Here is a 12,459-nt window from a genome sequence, read left to right as displayed (position 1 = left end):
GAATCAAATAAAGAGAATCCATATTGATGGGGGTTAATGTTACCTCTCCCGACTACAGTATTTTCATGTTAGCAGTGCTATTTTATGGACAACATCTTCATGTGGTGTGGTTCTCAAGCGGGGCACATGCACTCCCTGGGTCATGCAGAGGTTTGCCAGGGATACTACAAGCCATAGGCTGGTTAACAATGCACAACCTGAAGGATGGGAAAAGTATTTTAGATGAAGACGAAAAATGGATACCTTAGAAAAAATACCAATTTTTCATAAAATGACTAAGTTAGAATGAGACTTTGAAGGCCCCAGGTCCCAGGGGGTACAGGTTTAGTCCCATTGATGTTGGGACGAGTTCTGGGGCAAGGTTCGGGAAGCACTAACGGTGTTCATTTCAGGCTACAGACTGGGGCTTCAAATCATGTATGGACACTGGTGAGCCCACATTCACAATGGCAGCGCTAGTGCCTTGGGCAGCTCACAGCAAATCCCGGGACGCGCAGCAGGCCCTTAGGTGTGTTATTCTCAGGTCTACCTTTCACTCCACAGGACGGCATCACCCATCTAGCCATCCACCCACTCATCCAACATCGGCCATCAGCTCATCACTGCCCTTGGTGCAGAAGACTGGTGAACAAGTAAGGCAGTTTCTGTTCTCAAGGAGCTCACAATCTGGCAGGGAAAATGCATTAAGAGAAGAGTCATATTATTAAACACATTATTAGAAGAGCAGTAAGTATTCTGGAAAGGAGCATAGGGTTCTGGCTGCTGGGGGGAGCAGTCATTTGTCACTGATCACATTCTCCTTAGAACAGTCCCTGTCATACTGGAAAACCACTTATTTTTCTTTCCAGTCCTCAGAATTAATTTAAAAAATAAGGTATATCTCCATGCCCCCCCCAATGGAATTCTGAATATTTTGCATGTTTGGAAAGAATGAGGTATGATTTAGGAATTTATTATGAAAAATTTCTGAGAATGTAGGTATACATAAATTATGAAGTTTCATTTGATATTGCAAAGATATTAGAGATACTAATTTTTCATTCTATTGAAAAGTATTCAGTATTTCATGAAATACTAATTTCATTCTTCTCTGTGGTCACAATCTACATTTGAGAAATAAAATACATATACTATTAGTACCTGCCTTAGTAAATCTGTACCCCACAATATCATTTTTAGGATAAGAATTTGTTTGAGCTTCCTTTCTTCTCGCTCCCCCTTTTGCCCTTCCGGAATTATTTCCTCCCTCCCTCCCTCCCTTCCTTATCTCCTTTCCCCTTATTCTCTCCCTCCCTCCCTCCCAGCAAATATTTTGGAGGGCCTAATTGAATTCCAACAGTTTAATATATAGTGGTAAGAAAGCCAACAAAACTTATCTAAACCTATTAAAATACCTTTCAGCAATGAATCGACCAAACGCCATTTTATCCCAGTGCAACTTGTTAGGAAATGCCTATTATGTCAAGTGAGGTTCTCTTGTCTGGAGCCATGACAAAGGAGCAGATGACATGCTTCATGCAGCGGGCTTCAGTGCCATCCTCCTCTGCATCCTGCTGAAAAACTTACCTTCTTTAGGACTCATGAAAGAACTATTCCAATTAATATAGTATACATTCTTAAAGTCCCATAGGAAATTTCAGATAAAAATTTTGCAGCTCTAATACAACTAGAAAAGTCCTCTGGTGCCAAGATTTAACCACAGGAGGATTCCTGTCTTTCTCGAGGCAGGTAAACACCCTCTGGCGCTTGTCAGGGAATCTTCAGTTGTGTGGCTGTATTTGAAGGACTATGAATACATTGAACTTATCTTGTGGAAATGCCTGGCTCCTCATACACCTTTCTTCGCCATGAACGAGGTAGACCGGAATACATCATTGGCTTCAGTCTACACCTTGATGCCCTAACACGGGGGAGGCCCTGCATCTACTGGTCTTCTCGCTGGTCCTCCCGGCCCTTCAGTACGCTGTGAACAAAGCGGACTCGGAGGAGAGTGTGAGGGGTGAGCACAGGTGAACAGAAATCATTTTGTCTCATTTACAACATCTGAGCTTTGGCAAGTTGTCTTCTCCGGTAGGTTTATTATTTGATTTTAAGAAAGTAAAAAGATGAATTGGGAGATTGGGATTGACATATATACACCAATATGTATAAAATAGATAACTAATCAGAACCTGCTGTACAGCACAGGGGATTCTACCTCACTTCGCTGTACAGTAGAAACTAACACAACATTGTAAAACACCTATACCCCAATTAAAAAAAAAAAGAAAGTAAAAAGAACTAGATTATTAGGAAGCCTCCCTACGAAGCAGAGCAATGCCAGATGCCAGCTCTCCTCAGGGAACAGAGCAGGTCCTTACTCACTGCCAGGTTACGAAAGACAAAAAAATATTTCACCATCACTTGCCGCTAAGGCACCTTTCAAGATACAAGAGAACTTTTTGGTTAGTGCATTTAGTTTCCTAACCCCAAACTTCTAAAACTTTCGAGGGAGGGAGGCTTCTTGGGAGGTGTTGGGACTCCCTGGAGGTGGTGTTTCGTTTGCCTGGACTGGTCTGCCTCGGCAAGATCTCTTGGCATCACATAAGTTTCTTGGAAGAAAAAACCTGAAATGTCTCTGATTTCTTCATATTTATAGCTACTCTTTTCCCTTTAGTCTGCAACCCTACTCTGTTTCAGAACGGTTCCAGCGAGCTGCATTTCATAAGTGTGTCCTCAAGTTAACCCAAGTCTTGAGTTTTGCTTCATGTGAGAGAATCCACAGTTAACTCAATTGAAGAATTGAAGGCTATACTTTGAAGAGACTGCTTTCCTTTAAAAATCTGTTTAAAACTGGCTGTTATGACTTTTTCATATCTTTTTGAATGACCAAGTCAAAAACAAACACAAAAATCCCCCAGAGAGTACTTGAAAATTATCTGACCTACTGGGATGTGAAGATGAAAAACAGTTATATCTTTAAAAATATCTAGAATGTGTTAATAACTTGCCCAGTATTGTGATAACAATTTTATGTAACAAGATCTTTGAAATTTTATCAATTTAGCAATTAATACCAAAACCAATACCATGAAAACTTGGTTAGCCAGAAAATCCCTGTTTCACTTAAAAAATGTCAGAAACTTTCTAAATATAAAGGCTACTTCAGCAAGAAAACTGTCTTCTTTGTGTAATTCTACACATCATCAGTTATCTTAGAATCCCAGGATCTCAGATGTAGGAGCCTACAGCAAATCTCATCCAACCCTCTCGTTTCTACAGGCAGGACCTGAAAGGGAGAGATTCCAGGTGGCTGTTGAATGAGTGCAGCTGAATGAGTGTGGAGCCAGGCCCGGCCTCTTGGCCCACTCCACCTACTGCCCCTTCTGCAACACCAGGCTGTTCCCCTGCTTAGCGACTTCATTACAGGGGTGGAAGGACACTGGGAAACATATGTATTGACTCCAGGACAAGAAAGATTCTTCTTGCAATTGTCTCTTTCTCCTACAAGTGGGACACAGAAAATTTTAGTTAGCAAAAATGCCTGATAAATTAAAATGTTAAGGTATGCCTAGTCTTGCTTTAACAATCCTCTGAATTAACTAGACAATAGCCCAGCCTTTCTTGGTGGGGGGGGAACCCCACTCCAGGTGTTCTGAATGTTTCTGTCATTTGGAAATCACTGCGCAATGGTTAAATTCTCCAGGTGGCTCCTTACCACTCAGTATGGGACAGATATGTCACTCCTAGAGTACCTTCCATGATTTAAACAAATGAACAAAAAAAAATTCAAATGTAAAATGCTCTCTTTTTAATTACTAAATTAAGAAAGTTAAACAATTTAAAAATGTAAACTCACAAAGAAATGATAACAAAAAAGGAATTAAGACTTCAGAGTTGCCACTCAGTATTAAAAACTCAGTAGAAATAGAGTTTTTGATTTGTTGTTAAACATACGTAATTCAAGGTTGGTACAAACAGCGACTAAAAATGTAACACTTTTTTTTTGGGCATCCCCATGAGATGTAAAGTAGTGCATAGTTATTTCACTGGAGGACCCTTGGACATAGAGAAAGTCATTTCATTAGCAGTACAGGACATTCAAACACTTATTTTACAATGGGAAATGTACGACCTCCCACCCTCACCTTCCCGTAAGGGTTAGTTGAATGAGAAAGTTTAGCAGGTTGCCATGACTACAGTGCTATGGGTTTCAGACCATTTAAATGTGGTTACAAGGTTTATTAAATTAAAAAAGTTGGAAACATTTCAGCATTCATGTTTTATACAAGAAGTTTGTGTGATATCCATCTTCTAGTCCCCCTGGTAGTATTGGCCACTTGCTTGCTTTAAAGAGGCTCACTTTTAAGTTTCAAGAACAAATCGTAAGTCGAAGCAAATACTGGAAACAGAACTTGTGAATTCAGCTCGGGGGGCTGCTGAAAAGAGTCAAAGTAACAGCCATCTACAGGCACAGTCATGAACCAGAAAAGTGCCATCCAAATTAAAAAAAAAAAAAAAAATCAAATCATGTTTTGCAAAAGCCAAAGAAGGAGGCCACTGGTTTTCAGAATAACACTGGTGCTTTTATGTTGATTTTCCAGTCAAATCCTCACTCTGGGTCCCGAAGCTCTGTGGCCCACATCGGCCACGGTCTCCACGTTAGCACCCACATGGTGTATGTACAGGGATGTATATATTATATACATTCATATTTATAAAAAAGAAAAAAAAACAAACACCTGTCCTGGTTGGTTTTTGTTAAAACATGAAAAAAAATTTTATTGTTTTAGACAAAGAGGCCACTTTTGGAAAATAATACTTTTTTTTTTTAGTTGAATCAGGTGAAGACAGAGTTAAAATCACATAGGATTTGCATTTTAAAAAAAGGAAAGCACTAGGATCGTTGGCACTGGAATAACTATTTACACTGAACAGAGGTTTGGCCTGTTACATAACATCGATACAACGCATTTTCCAAAGTCTGAGAAATAACAAGGTTCTGTCTCGTATGCTTCACAGAGGAGGTTCGGATTTGGGGACAAGTGTCATTAATGAGGGCCATGGAAGTTCGTCAGCTTCAGAGTCACATGCAATCTGATCCTGGACAGTTCTCGCTGCTCTGCTCGGAGCAGCTGGCTACGGAATTGAAAGCTAATGGGGAGGGGGCGGGGAAGCCTCTTGGACCAGGCCTCTCGCGGCAGACCCAGGTCTCACAGGTTTTCACCAGGCTGATACTGGGGCTCTGTCGCGGTGAAGTAGTCTTCCAGGAAGCCCTGCAAGTACTCGAAAGTGGGCCGCTCTTCGGGGTCCTTTTTCCAGCAGTGGATCATGAGCTCATGGAGGGAGATGGGGCAGTCCTGCGGGCAGGGCATCCTGTAGCCGCGTTCCACCTGCTCCAGCACCTCCCGGTTGTTCATGCCTGCAAAGACAAGGGCCGTGAGCGCGGGCGCTCCGGGCGGCCCAGCCAGGGCCACCGCCCCTGCACCTCCTCCTGCTTCTGCTTGGAGCCTGCAGGTGGTTAAAACATGTTGAGGGCTGTCTTAAATTAGACCCTGTCTTTAATGGGCTATCACACCACTCAGAAGTAAAAAAGGACCCCACTACTGACACACGCAAAGCCCCAGAGGATGAATCTCAAAAGCATTGTAAGTGAAAGAAGCCAGACACAAAAGGCAACATACTGTGTGATTTCATTTATATGAAATTCTAGGAAAGGTAAAACTACAGTGATAGAAAGCAGATCAGTGGTTGCCAGGGGGTGAGGGGGAGGGGAATCCTGCAAAGGGGCCGCAGGGAACACCAAGGAGTGATGGAAACATTCTGTGTCAGCAAACCATCCCCGTAAAGGCCAGATGGTAAAGATTTTAGGTGCTGTGCGTTGCATACGGTCTCTGTCGCATATTCTTCATTTTATTTATTTTTCTACAACTCTAAAAAGGTACAAAACAAAAACAGGGTGGGAGCCGGATTTGGCCCACAGGCTGTAGTCTGCCAACACATGTTCTATATCCTGTATGTGGAGGTGTGACTGTTTATGTTTGTCAAAACTCATTGAATTCTTAAAATTGTTGAATTCTATTGTATGTAAATTACACTTCAATTAAACTGAGAAAAATATGAATGAAGCAGATAAAAACAAATCCATGGAATGAAAAATAAACTGTCCTTTGTTCACAGGACCCATGAGCTCCATTGATGAACTTCATAAATTGGCTGCCCTCGTGCCTGGGCAAGCTCTTGGTGCCCCGCTGTCTGAGATCTGACATCACGCCACCACGCTGGGCACCATCCAGCCCAGCGACCCCTAGGTGCCCTGAGGTTTGATGACTGCGATGGGGAGACAGGGTGTCTGCGTTTACTGATGACCTTGGACAGGCCATCTATCATTGGAGACCTTTGCGACCCTCCGGGGGAGCTGCCTGATAGTGAAACATCAGGATGCCTGGAGCTAACAGGAGACATTCTGGGAGATTGCTAACCCTCTGGAGAATGCAACCTCCCTGCACGTTGGCCTTCTTGACAGAACAGGAAATACCACACTGGGGGTGAGCCGAATGCCCTGACCCCTTTCCCAATCACTGCCAGGCTCTCTTCTCTGGTTTTCCCTCCCTTTTCTGCCATATCATGTTCTGCCATTGCCTGCCAAGTCCTTGTATGTTTTGGCTGCTCCTTGGCCCTGAGCCTATAATCCTCTCCCAAATTCTGACCCAGTTAATTTACAAAAGCAAGAGCCTCAGTTCCAGCCATTCAGAAACCCAGATTTCTTCCCCCAGCTCTCAGGGATGTAATCAGCAGGACACAGCGCATACATGTAGCAGCTCCCTTTAATGCTGGAGGAGGTGGCAACCTGCTGGCTAGAACCCTGTAAGCCTGGCCAGAGCAGCTGGGCCCAGGTCACAACCCTGTCCCCCTGAGTAGGGGACACTCAGACTTTGGGATCTGTTGTCAGTTCTCTTTGTTGTTGCTTTTGGAGCTGGGTTGATCCCGGCTCCGGTGGCTGTCAAGCACAGCCCTGTCAGTCACATGCTTATCCAAACCCTTTCAGGATGCCTTCTTATTCTCTGCCACTGTAATTCCTTGAGGGGATAAAATCCGTGTATTATTCCTGCTGTGTTGAAGTAGGCCTTCAATTTAATTATTCTAATATAACCTTGGTCACATTTTGGGGGTGACCCTTATTATTAGTGAGAGAGGCTCGGTGAGTGAATCTGGGTCCCCTGCCTCTGCACCATGCCTGTCTTTACAGGGGCCCACTTCAGTTGGATGTTCGGTCAGCTCTGAGGCTTATTACCTTAAATCCTCCTCCAACTACTGAAAACTCATTTTGACAGCTCGGGATGGAACGGGGAGCTGGAAGCAAGGAGAGACACTGGAGTGTCCTGCAGCGCTCTGGACAAACCAGGGCACGGGACAGGGACCAGCATGTCCTTATCCACGATCCCCAAATCCAACAAGCTCTGAAAAGCGAAAGTTCTGGAAACTCACTTGGCAGCAAAATTGATCCGAACTCACCTCATTCGGCCGTAAAACTTGACCTGGTGTGAGGCTATCGACTGTTTCTCTTCATGCCTACATATCGCTACAGAAGTAAGAATGTGTTTGAACACAGAGGGCAGCCCCGGACTCCCCCAGGGTGTTATATAAATTATGCTCTAAGCATTGTATGGACTTTCTAAAAAAACCCAAAAACCAACGAGTCAGACTCTGAGGCTCATCCAGTCCCAAGGGTTTCGGCTGGGATGCTCCGGCATGAGGAGGGGCAGCAGCTACCACATTCCAGCCCCCCCGAAAGGGTGAGGAAGAGAGCAGAAGCACGTATCGGGACTGGCCTTCTCCAGAGTGTCTGCTTTGTACTTCAGTACAGACCTTGGCTTCATAGTACCGGTATCTCAGAGGCCACAGGTGGAAGGTCTAAAACCTCGGAAGGTGTGACAGGCCCTTCTGGAGGTGGTACAACCCACCCCCAAATGCCTTCTGATGCTTTATTCTGGCACTGAGACCACCCAAAACTACACCACGGAGTTTAACTAATCGTTCTCCTATTGCTCCGTGGCCCTGTGTCAGTAAATGTTGCATGTCCTTGGAAAACAAACTACTCAAATGCAAAGATTGCATGTATGTTTTAAAAACTCTTGATTCAGTCTCCACCAACGGGAGGTTTAATTGGCCACTTGGGTCAAGCCTGTTTTTCTAGTGCTCTGCCTGAGCCTGGGACACAGCGGATGCAGCGGCCTGACCCGCAGCATGCAGCGTCTCCCGAGGCAGCCTGCTTCCCAGGCAGCTGTGACCAGGGACGGAGCTGGACCTTGGCCCACGTGGGACAGGGCACGAGCAGCCTCGCCGCCAGCACCCGTGCACACTCTCCACCTCCTTTCTGCCTGCACCCTCTTCCCGCTTCTCCTCTTTCCCCTCTCTTGCCTCTCCCCAGGCTCCCCAGGCGTGGGGAGCACACAGAACCGATTCCACGCACCAGGCCAAAGAGAAACATCCCAACGTCAGCTTCGCTGGAAAAGTGGGATATAAGACAACGCACTTGGCTGACAATGACAGTGTGAATGGGGCTGGCTCTTTTCCAACCAACCATAAGCCAGAAGTGGACCTGGCACCTTCACGATGGGCCTCGGCAGCAGTAACTGCACAACCAAGATATGCCCGCTCAGCAAGGCTTGGGTCAGTTTTTATTTCACAAACAACAGCCTGAATAAGTGGGTTGTGTTCCTGTTTTTTAAAAAATAGTACTCTTGGCTATAAGAACTTTGAAAAATCATATTTAAGAATTTCTTTTTAGCAAAAATGGATTCTCCTCTTTATACTACTATTTCATGTTTTCTTTTTAGATGGCTTCATATTTTTGTTACAAAGAAAACTGTTATTTCCCCTCTCTTAGACACTTTTCCCAAGACATTGGCTTTATCCAACACCTGGGAGGTGAGGGCCAGGGACTGGGAAGGGAACACACACAAGACTGAGTGCCAGGGCGGTCAGCAGAGTCCCGAGGGACACGGGAACACTGGAAGAGAAGAATCTTCGTATCTTACTTCCAATTGAGGAAGCAGACGGGGGGTGGGCAGGGATGGGGGCGGCGGCAGTGGAGGAGGGTGCCTGGGAATGTTCTGCCGTTTTCTTCCTTCTTAAGTGGGGAGAAGGCCAGGGGAGAAACAGAAAAGGTAGAAACTTTAAAATATGGTGTATGTTTTAGGGAAACTTTGTCACCAACAGCTCTCAGTGGAAGCTGCAGTAGAGGCTGTTTTTCAATAGGAGGGTGGTCTCCACCAGCCGGTGGTGTCTCACCGTGGGAAGTGTCATAGCCACAAAGCCCCCCAGGGTGTGTTGCCTGGTCCCCAACCTCTGCGTCAGAGAAGGGGCGCAGGGCTTGGCGGCCAGCGAGCAGACACGCTCTCTGTTTTCACTCCAGCCTGCCCTCCTTTGCTCTCACCTCAGCAGTTCCTTACCTTCCTGCTCTCCCTGGGGTCAGTCAGGAAAATGGGCCATTTCCACTGGTCACTCTCACAGGGCACAACCCAGTGGGCCTCAGTTCACAGAAAATCTGTGTAGTCTGCTGTGCTGGGGTTTGCTTTTCAAATTGCTCTTCCCTGCATCTTCCATGAGGGCCTCCTGTCACCCTGAATTTCGGGCTCTCAAACGTGGTCACTAGTATCATCCTTTCCAGTTGGTCTGCCCCAAACCCTGCAGCTGAGATTCTCTGGCTGAGTGGACTGCATTTGCTTCCTGCCATTATGACCATGTTATCCTTCCAAATCACGGTGCTGGCTTCCTCGAGGTTCCCGAATTAAGGTCCAGTTTCCAACTCTCACTTTGCAACCCTTACTACGTATGGTTGCCAACAATGTCTGCTTTCACGTGTGTGTGTTTTCCTTCCCTCTCTCCTTTTTTTCCCCTCCCTCCTTTTCTTTTACACTTTCTTATTCCTCTTCTTTGAGCTAGATATTAACTCAGTGGCATCTCCTCGCTTTTCTTTTGGATTCTTTAGGGAAGAAAACAATTCATTTTCATTGTCAGAGCCACTTCACTACTTCGACTCTGTGTCTCTCAGCAGATGACTTGACTTCCCCTGGCCTCAGTTTCTCTATTTGTCAAGAGAATACCTCCACATTCACTGTGCTTTTTTAGCTCTTTGAAAAAAAATGTCTTCTATGAACGGAAGGTGTTGGGCTTTATAGCTCTCCGTTTGTGCAGATTCCTAACATGGATCTCCGAGGGGCCATCTCTATACAATCGGGGATCTTCACTGTTATCCGTTCAGGTTTGCATCTGGATTGGACTAGGGGTTGCAAGAACCTGGATTTTTGTGCCATGTTTATAATTAAGCACTTTGACAATGGGAATGATGCTCAGGTTCCCAGATATCCAGCTTACTTTAGCAAACCGAGCTTTCCATTGAAACGAAATTAGACTCTATTGTGCATAAGGGTTTCCGTCAGAGGCTCCCCCTGGCTTCTCTGCGTAAACCCTGGAAAAAGCCCTTCTGTTTACTTGTCTGCTGAGCATTTCTGGGAGTGCCGGGAGGGCGGAAGGACGGAGGGCGCAGGTAATGGTGCTTGCTCAGCCCGAGAGCGTGCTATCAGATCACCGTGTGCTCTAGTTATCTTACCGGGCTACAACTGGGACGCTTCAAGTTAGGTTTTGGTTATGAGATCAAAGTACAGATTTTGGGCAGATAGATGTTGTTCCAAGAGTATAGTTGAAAATAAAGGAGTGACCTTGAGAAGGCACAATGATGACTAGTTTTGTTTCCCTTTCTGCATCTTAACCAGATGTTAAGCTCAGGACAGCTGTTTTTATTAAGCCCACTCTCTTAATAAATACAGAAATGACGGCTACTCAGGTGCCATAACACACAAAGGTTGTTTAAAGTTGATAATACAGTATCAGGAACAGCTCCTTTGTCCCAGAAACGTGAAAAAGGGACAGTGAGGGTAAGGGTGCCCCCCGGGAAGGCCATGGAAACGCACAGTGATAGGGGAGAGCTGCCCTCTTCTCCTGCACTCTCCTCCCGCCCTCGCTCCTTCACCTGCCACACTGGCCAAGAGAAGCTTTGTGGGGGGAGGTGACAACACGACTCCTGGGCATTCCAGGCCAGATTCCCTCTGGAGGGAACACCAGGAGCTGAAAGAAAAAGCCTGCAGACTGTGGATGGGGGCAGGGAGGACAAAGCACCCTTGGCTGAGATTCGAAGTTTCATCCCACCTCCCATTCTCCGGGCTGCAGAGTCCTAACTTCTTCCCCACCCAAGAGAAACCTGCTCCTGTCATCATGCTGGGCACAGTGGGGATAAGAGTGCAGGAGACAATGATGGGCTGCTGAACACAGAGGAATTTAAGTCTACAGTTCAGGCTCTGTCTGAGGCATCTGAGTGGGGCAGAGGGAGGACAAAGGTGGAGACTTCTAATTCTTTAAGGAAAATGCTATACATTCACTATTTATCTTCCTCTTCAAGTCATTATCAAGTGACTAGATGCATTCACGAAAGTCAGGCAGCTGTCAGTTGTTAAAAGAGTTGAAAGTGCTTCAAATGGATGAATAAATGTGATATACTTAAGAGAATGTTCCTGCTTTGTCAGATCCTGCCAAATTCCCAAAGCAGGTGTTCAGCTGAGAGCCAGGGCACTGAACGGCCAGGACATTCTGCCTAGAATGGTGCTGGGACATGGTGTTTGAACTGATCACGGGGTCAATTTCTCAGAACAACTTTGAGGACAGAGGCTACTTTGTGGCTGGGAAAAAACATGCTATATTTATTTGTGGAGATGATGAAATAGAGCTGAAAGGCTTTGCAGGCTATGGACAAAGTCTTGTTTTAGAAGCCTCATAGGCATAATCTTTTCTCCCCCTGCCTATATCCATCCATGCATGCATGCATCCATGCATTCACTTAGACTTCCTGAGAGTGTACTATGGGGCAGACACTGTGCTGGGCATGGGGAACACATAAAAGGAGCCCCCTTCTCAAGAGTTCAGAGCTACTGGGAAATAGAGACACAAAGACAAGGGCTTCAGCAGAGATGTACCCAGTGGCACGGAAGCAAGCAGAAGGTGCGACCCAGGAAGAGACATGGAGGAGGCTACACAAAGAAGGGGGTGGGCGTTTGGGCCGGGCTTTGAAGGATTCAGAGGCAGAGAGTGGAGCTGAAAAGAGAGACTTGCGTGTTTGAGAGAGATCTCTTGGTGCGAAGGGTTGGCGAGCGGCAAGCAAGAAATCACGTCTGGTCATGTCACCCGCTCAAAACCCATCAGTCACTCCTCATCTCACTAACAGTAAAAGCAGAAGTCCTAACCATGACCTAGGAAGACCCTACTGATCTGCCTGGGGCCTCTTGGCCCTCCTGCTCCCTCCGCCCTAGACACACGGGCCTCGCGGCGGTTCTTCAGGGCCTCTGTGCTCCGGTTGCCTCTGAAGGGAGGCTCCTCCCCCAGGTATCAACGCTGAGCCTTGCTTCCTCAGATGTCATCTTCCTG

At 46.0% G+C, this 12,459-nt stretch overlaps 1 protein-coding gene across 2 annotated transcripts in view; it reads right to left on the bottom strand.

Moving 5' to 3' along the window:
- Positions 1-3,865: 3,865 nt before the first annotated feature.
- Positions 3,866-12,459, bottom strand: part of FYN (FYN proto-oncogene, Src family tyrosine kinase) — a 211,331-nt gene continuing 202,737 nt past the window's right edge. The window contains exon 12 of one of the 2 annotated variants that reach the window (XM_057527835.1): positions 3,866-5,401. In XM_057527835.1, coding sequence (XP_057383818.1) covers positions 5,193-5,401 — 209 coding nt within the window. In that variant the 3' untranslated portion in view covers positions 3,866-5,192. The remainder of the gene's footprint in view (positions 5,402-12,459) is intronic. The other variant, XM_057527834.1, reaches the window with a different exon arrangement.

Source organism: Balaenoptera acutorostrata, chromosome 14 (assembly GCF_949987535.1).
Source record: "Balaenoptera acutorostrata chromosome 14, mBalAcu1.1, whole genome shotgun sequence".
NCBI lineage: Eukaryota > Metazoa > Chordata > Mammalia > Artiodactyla > Balaenopteridae > Balaenoptera > Balaenoptera acutorostrata.
Note: the sequence above shows the minus strand (reverse complement) of the source record. Positions and strands in the feature narration are given on the sequence as shown.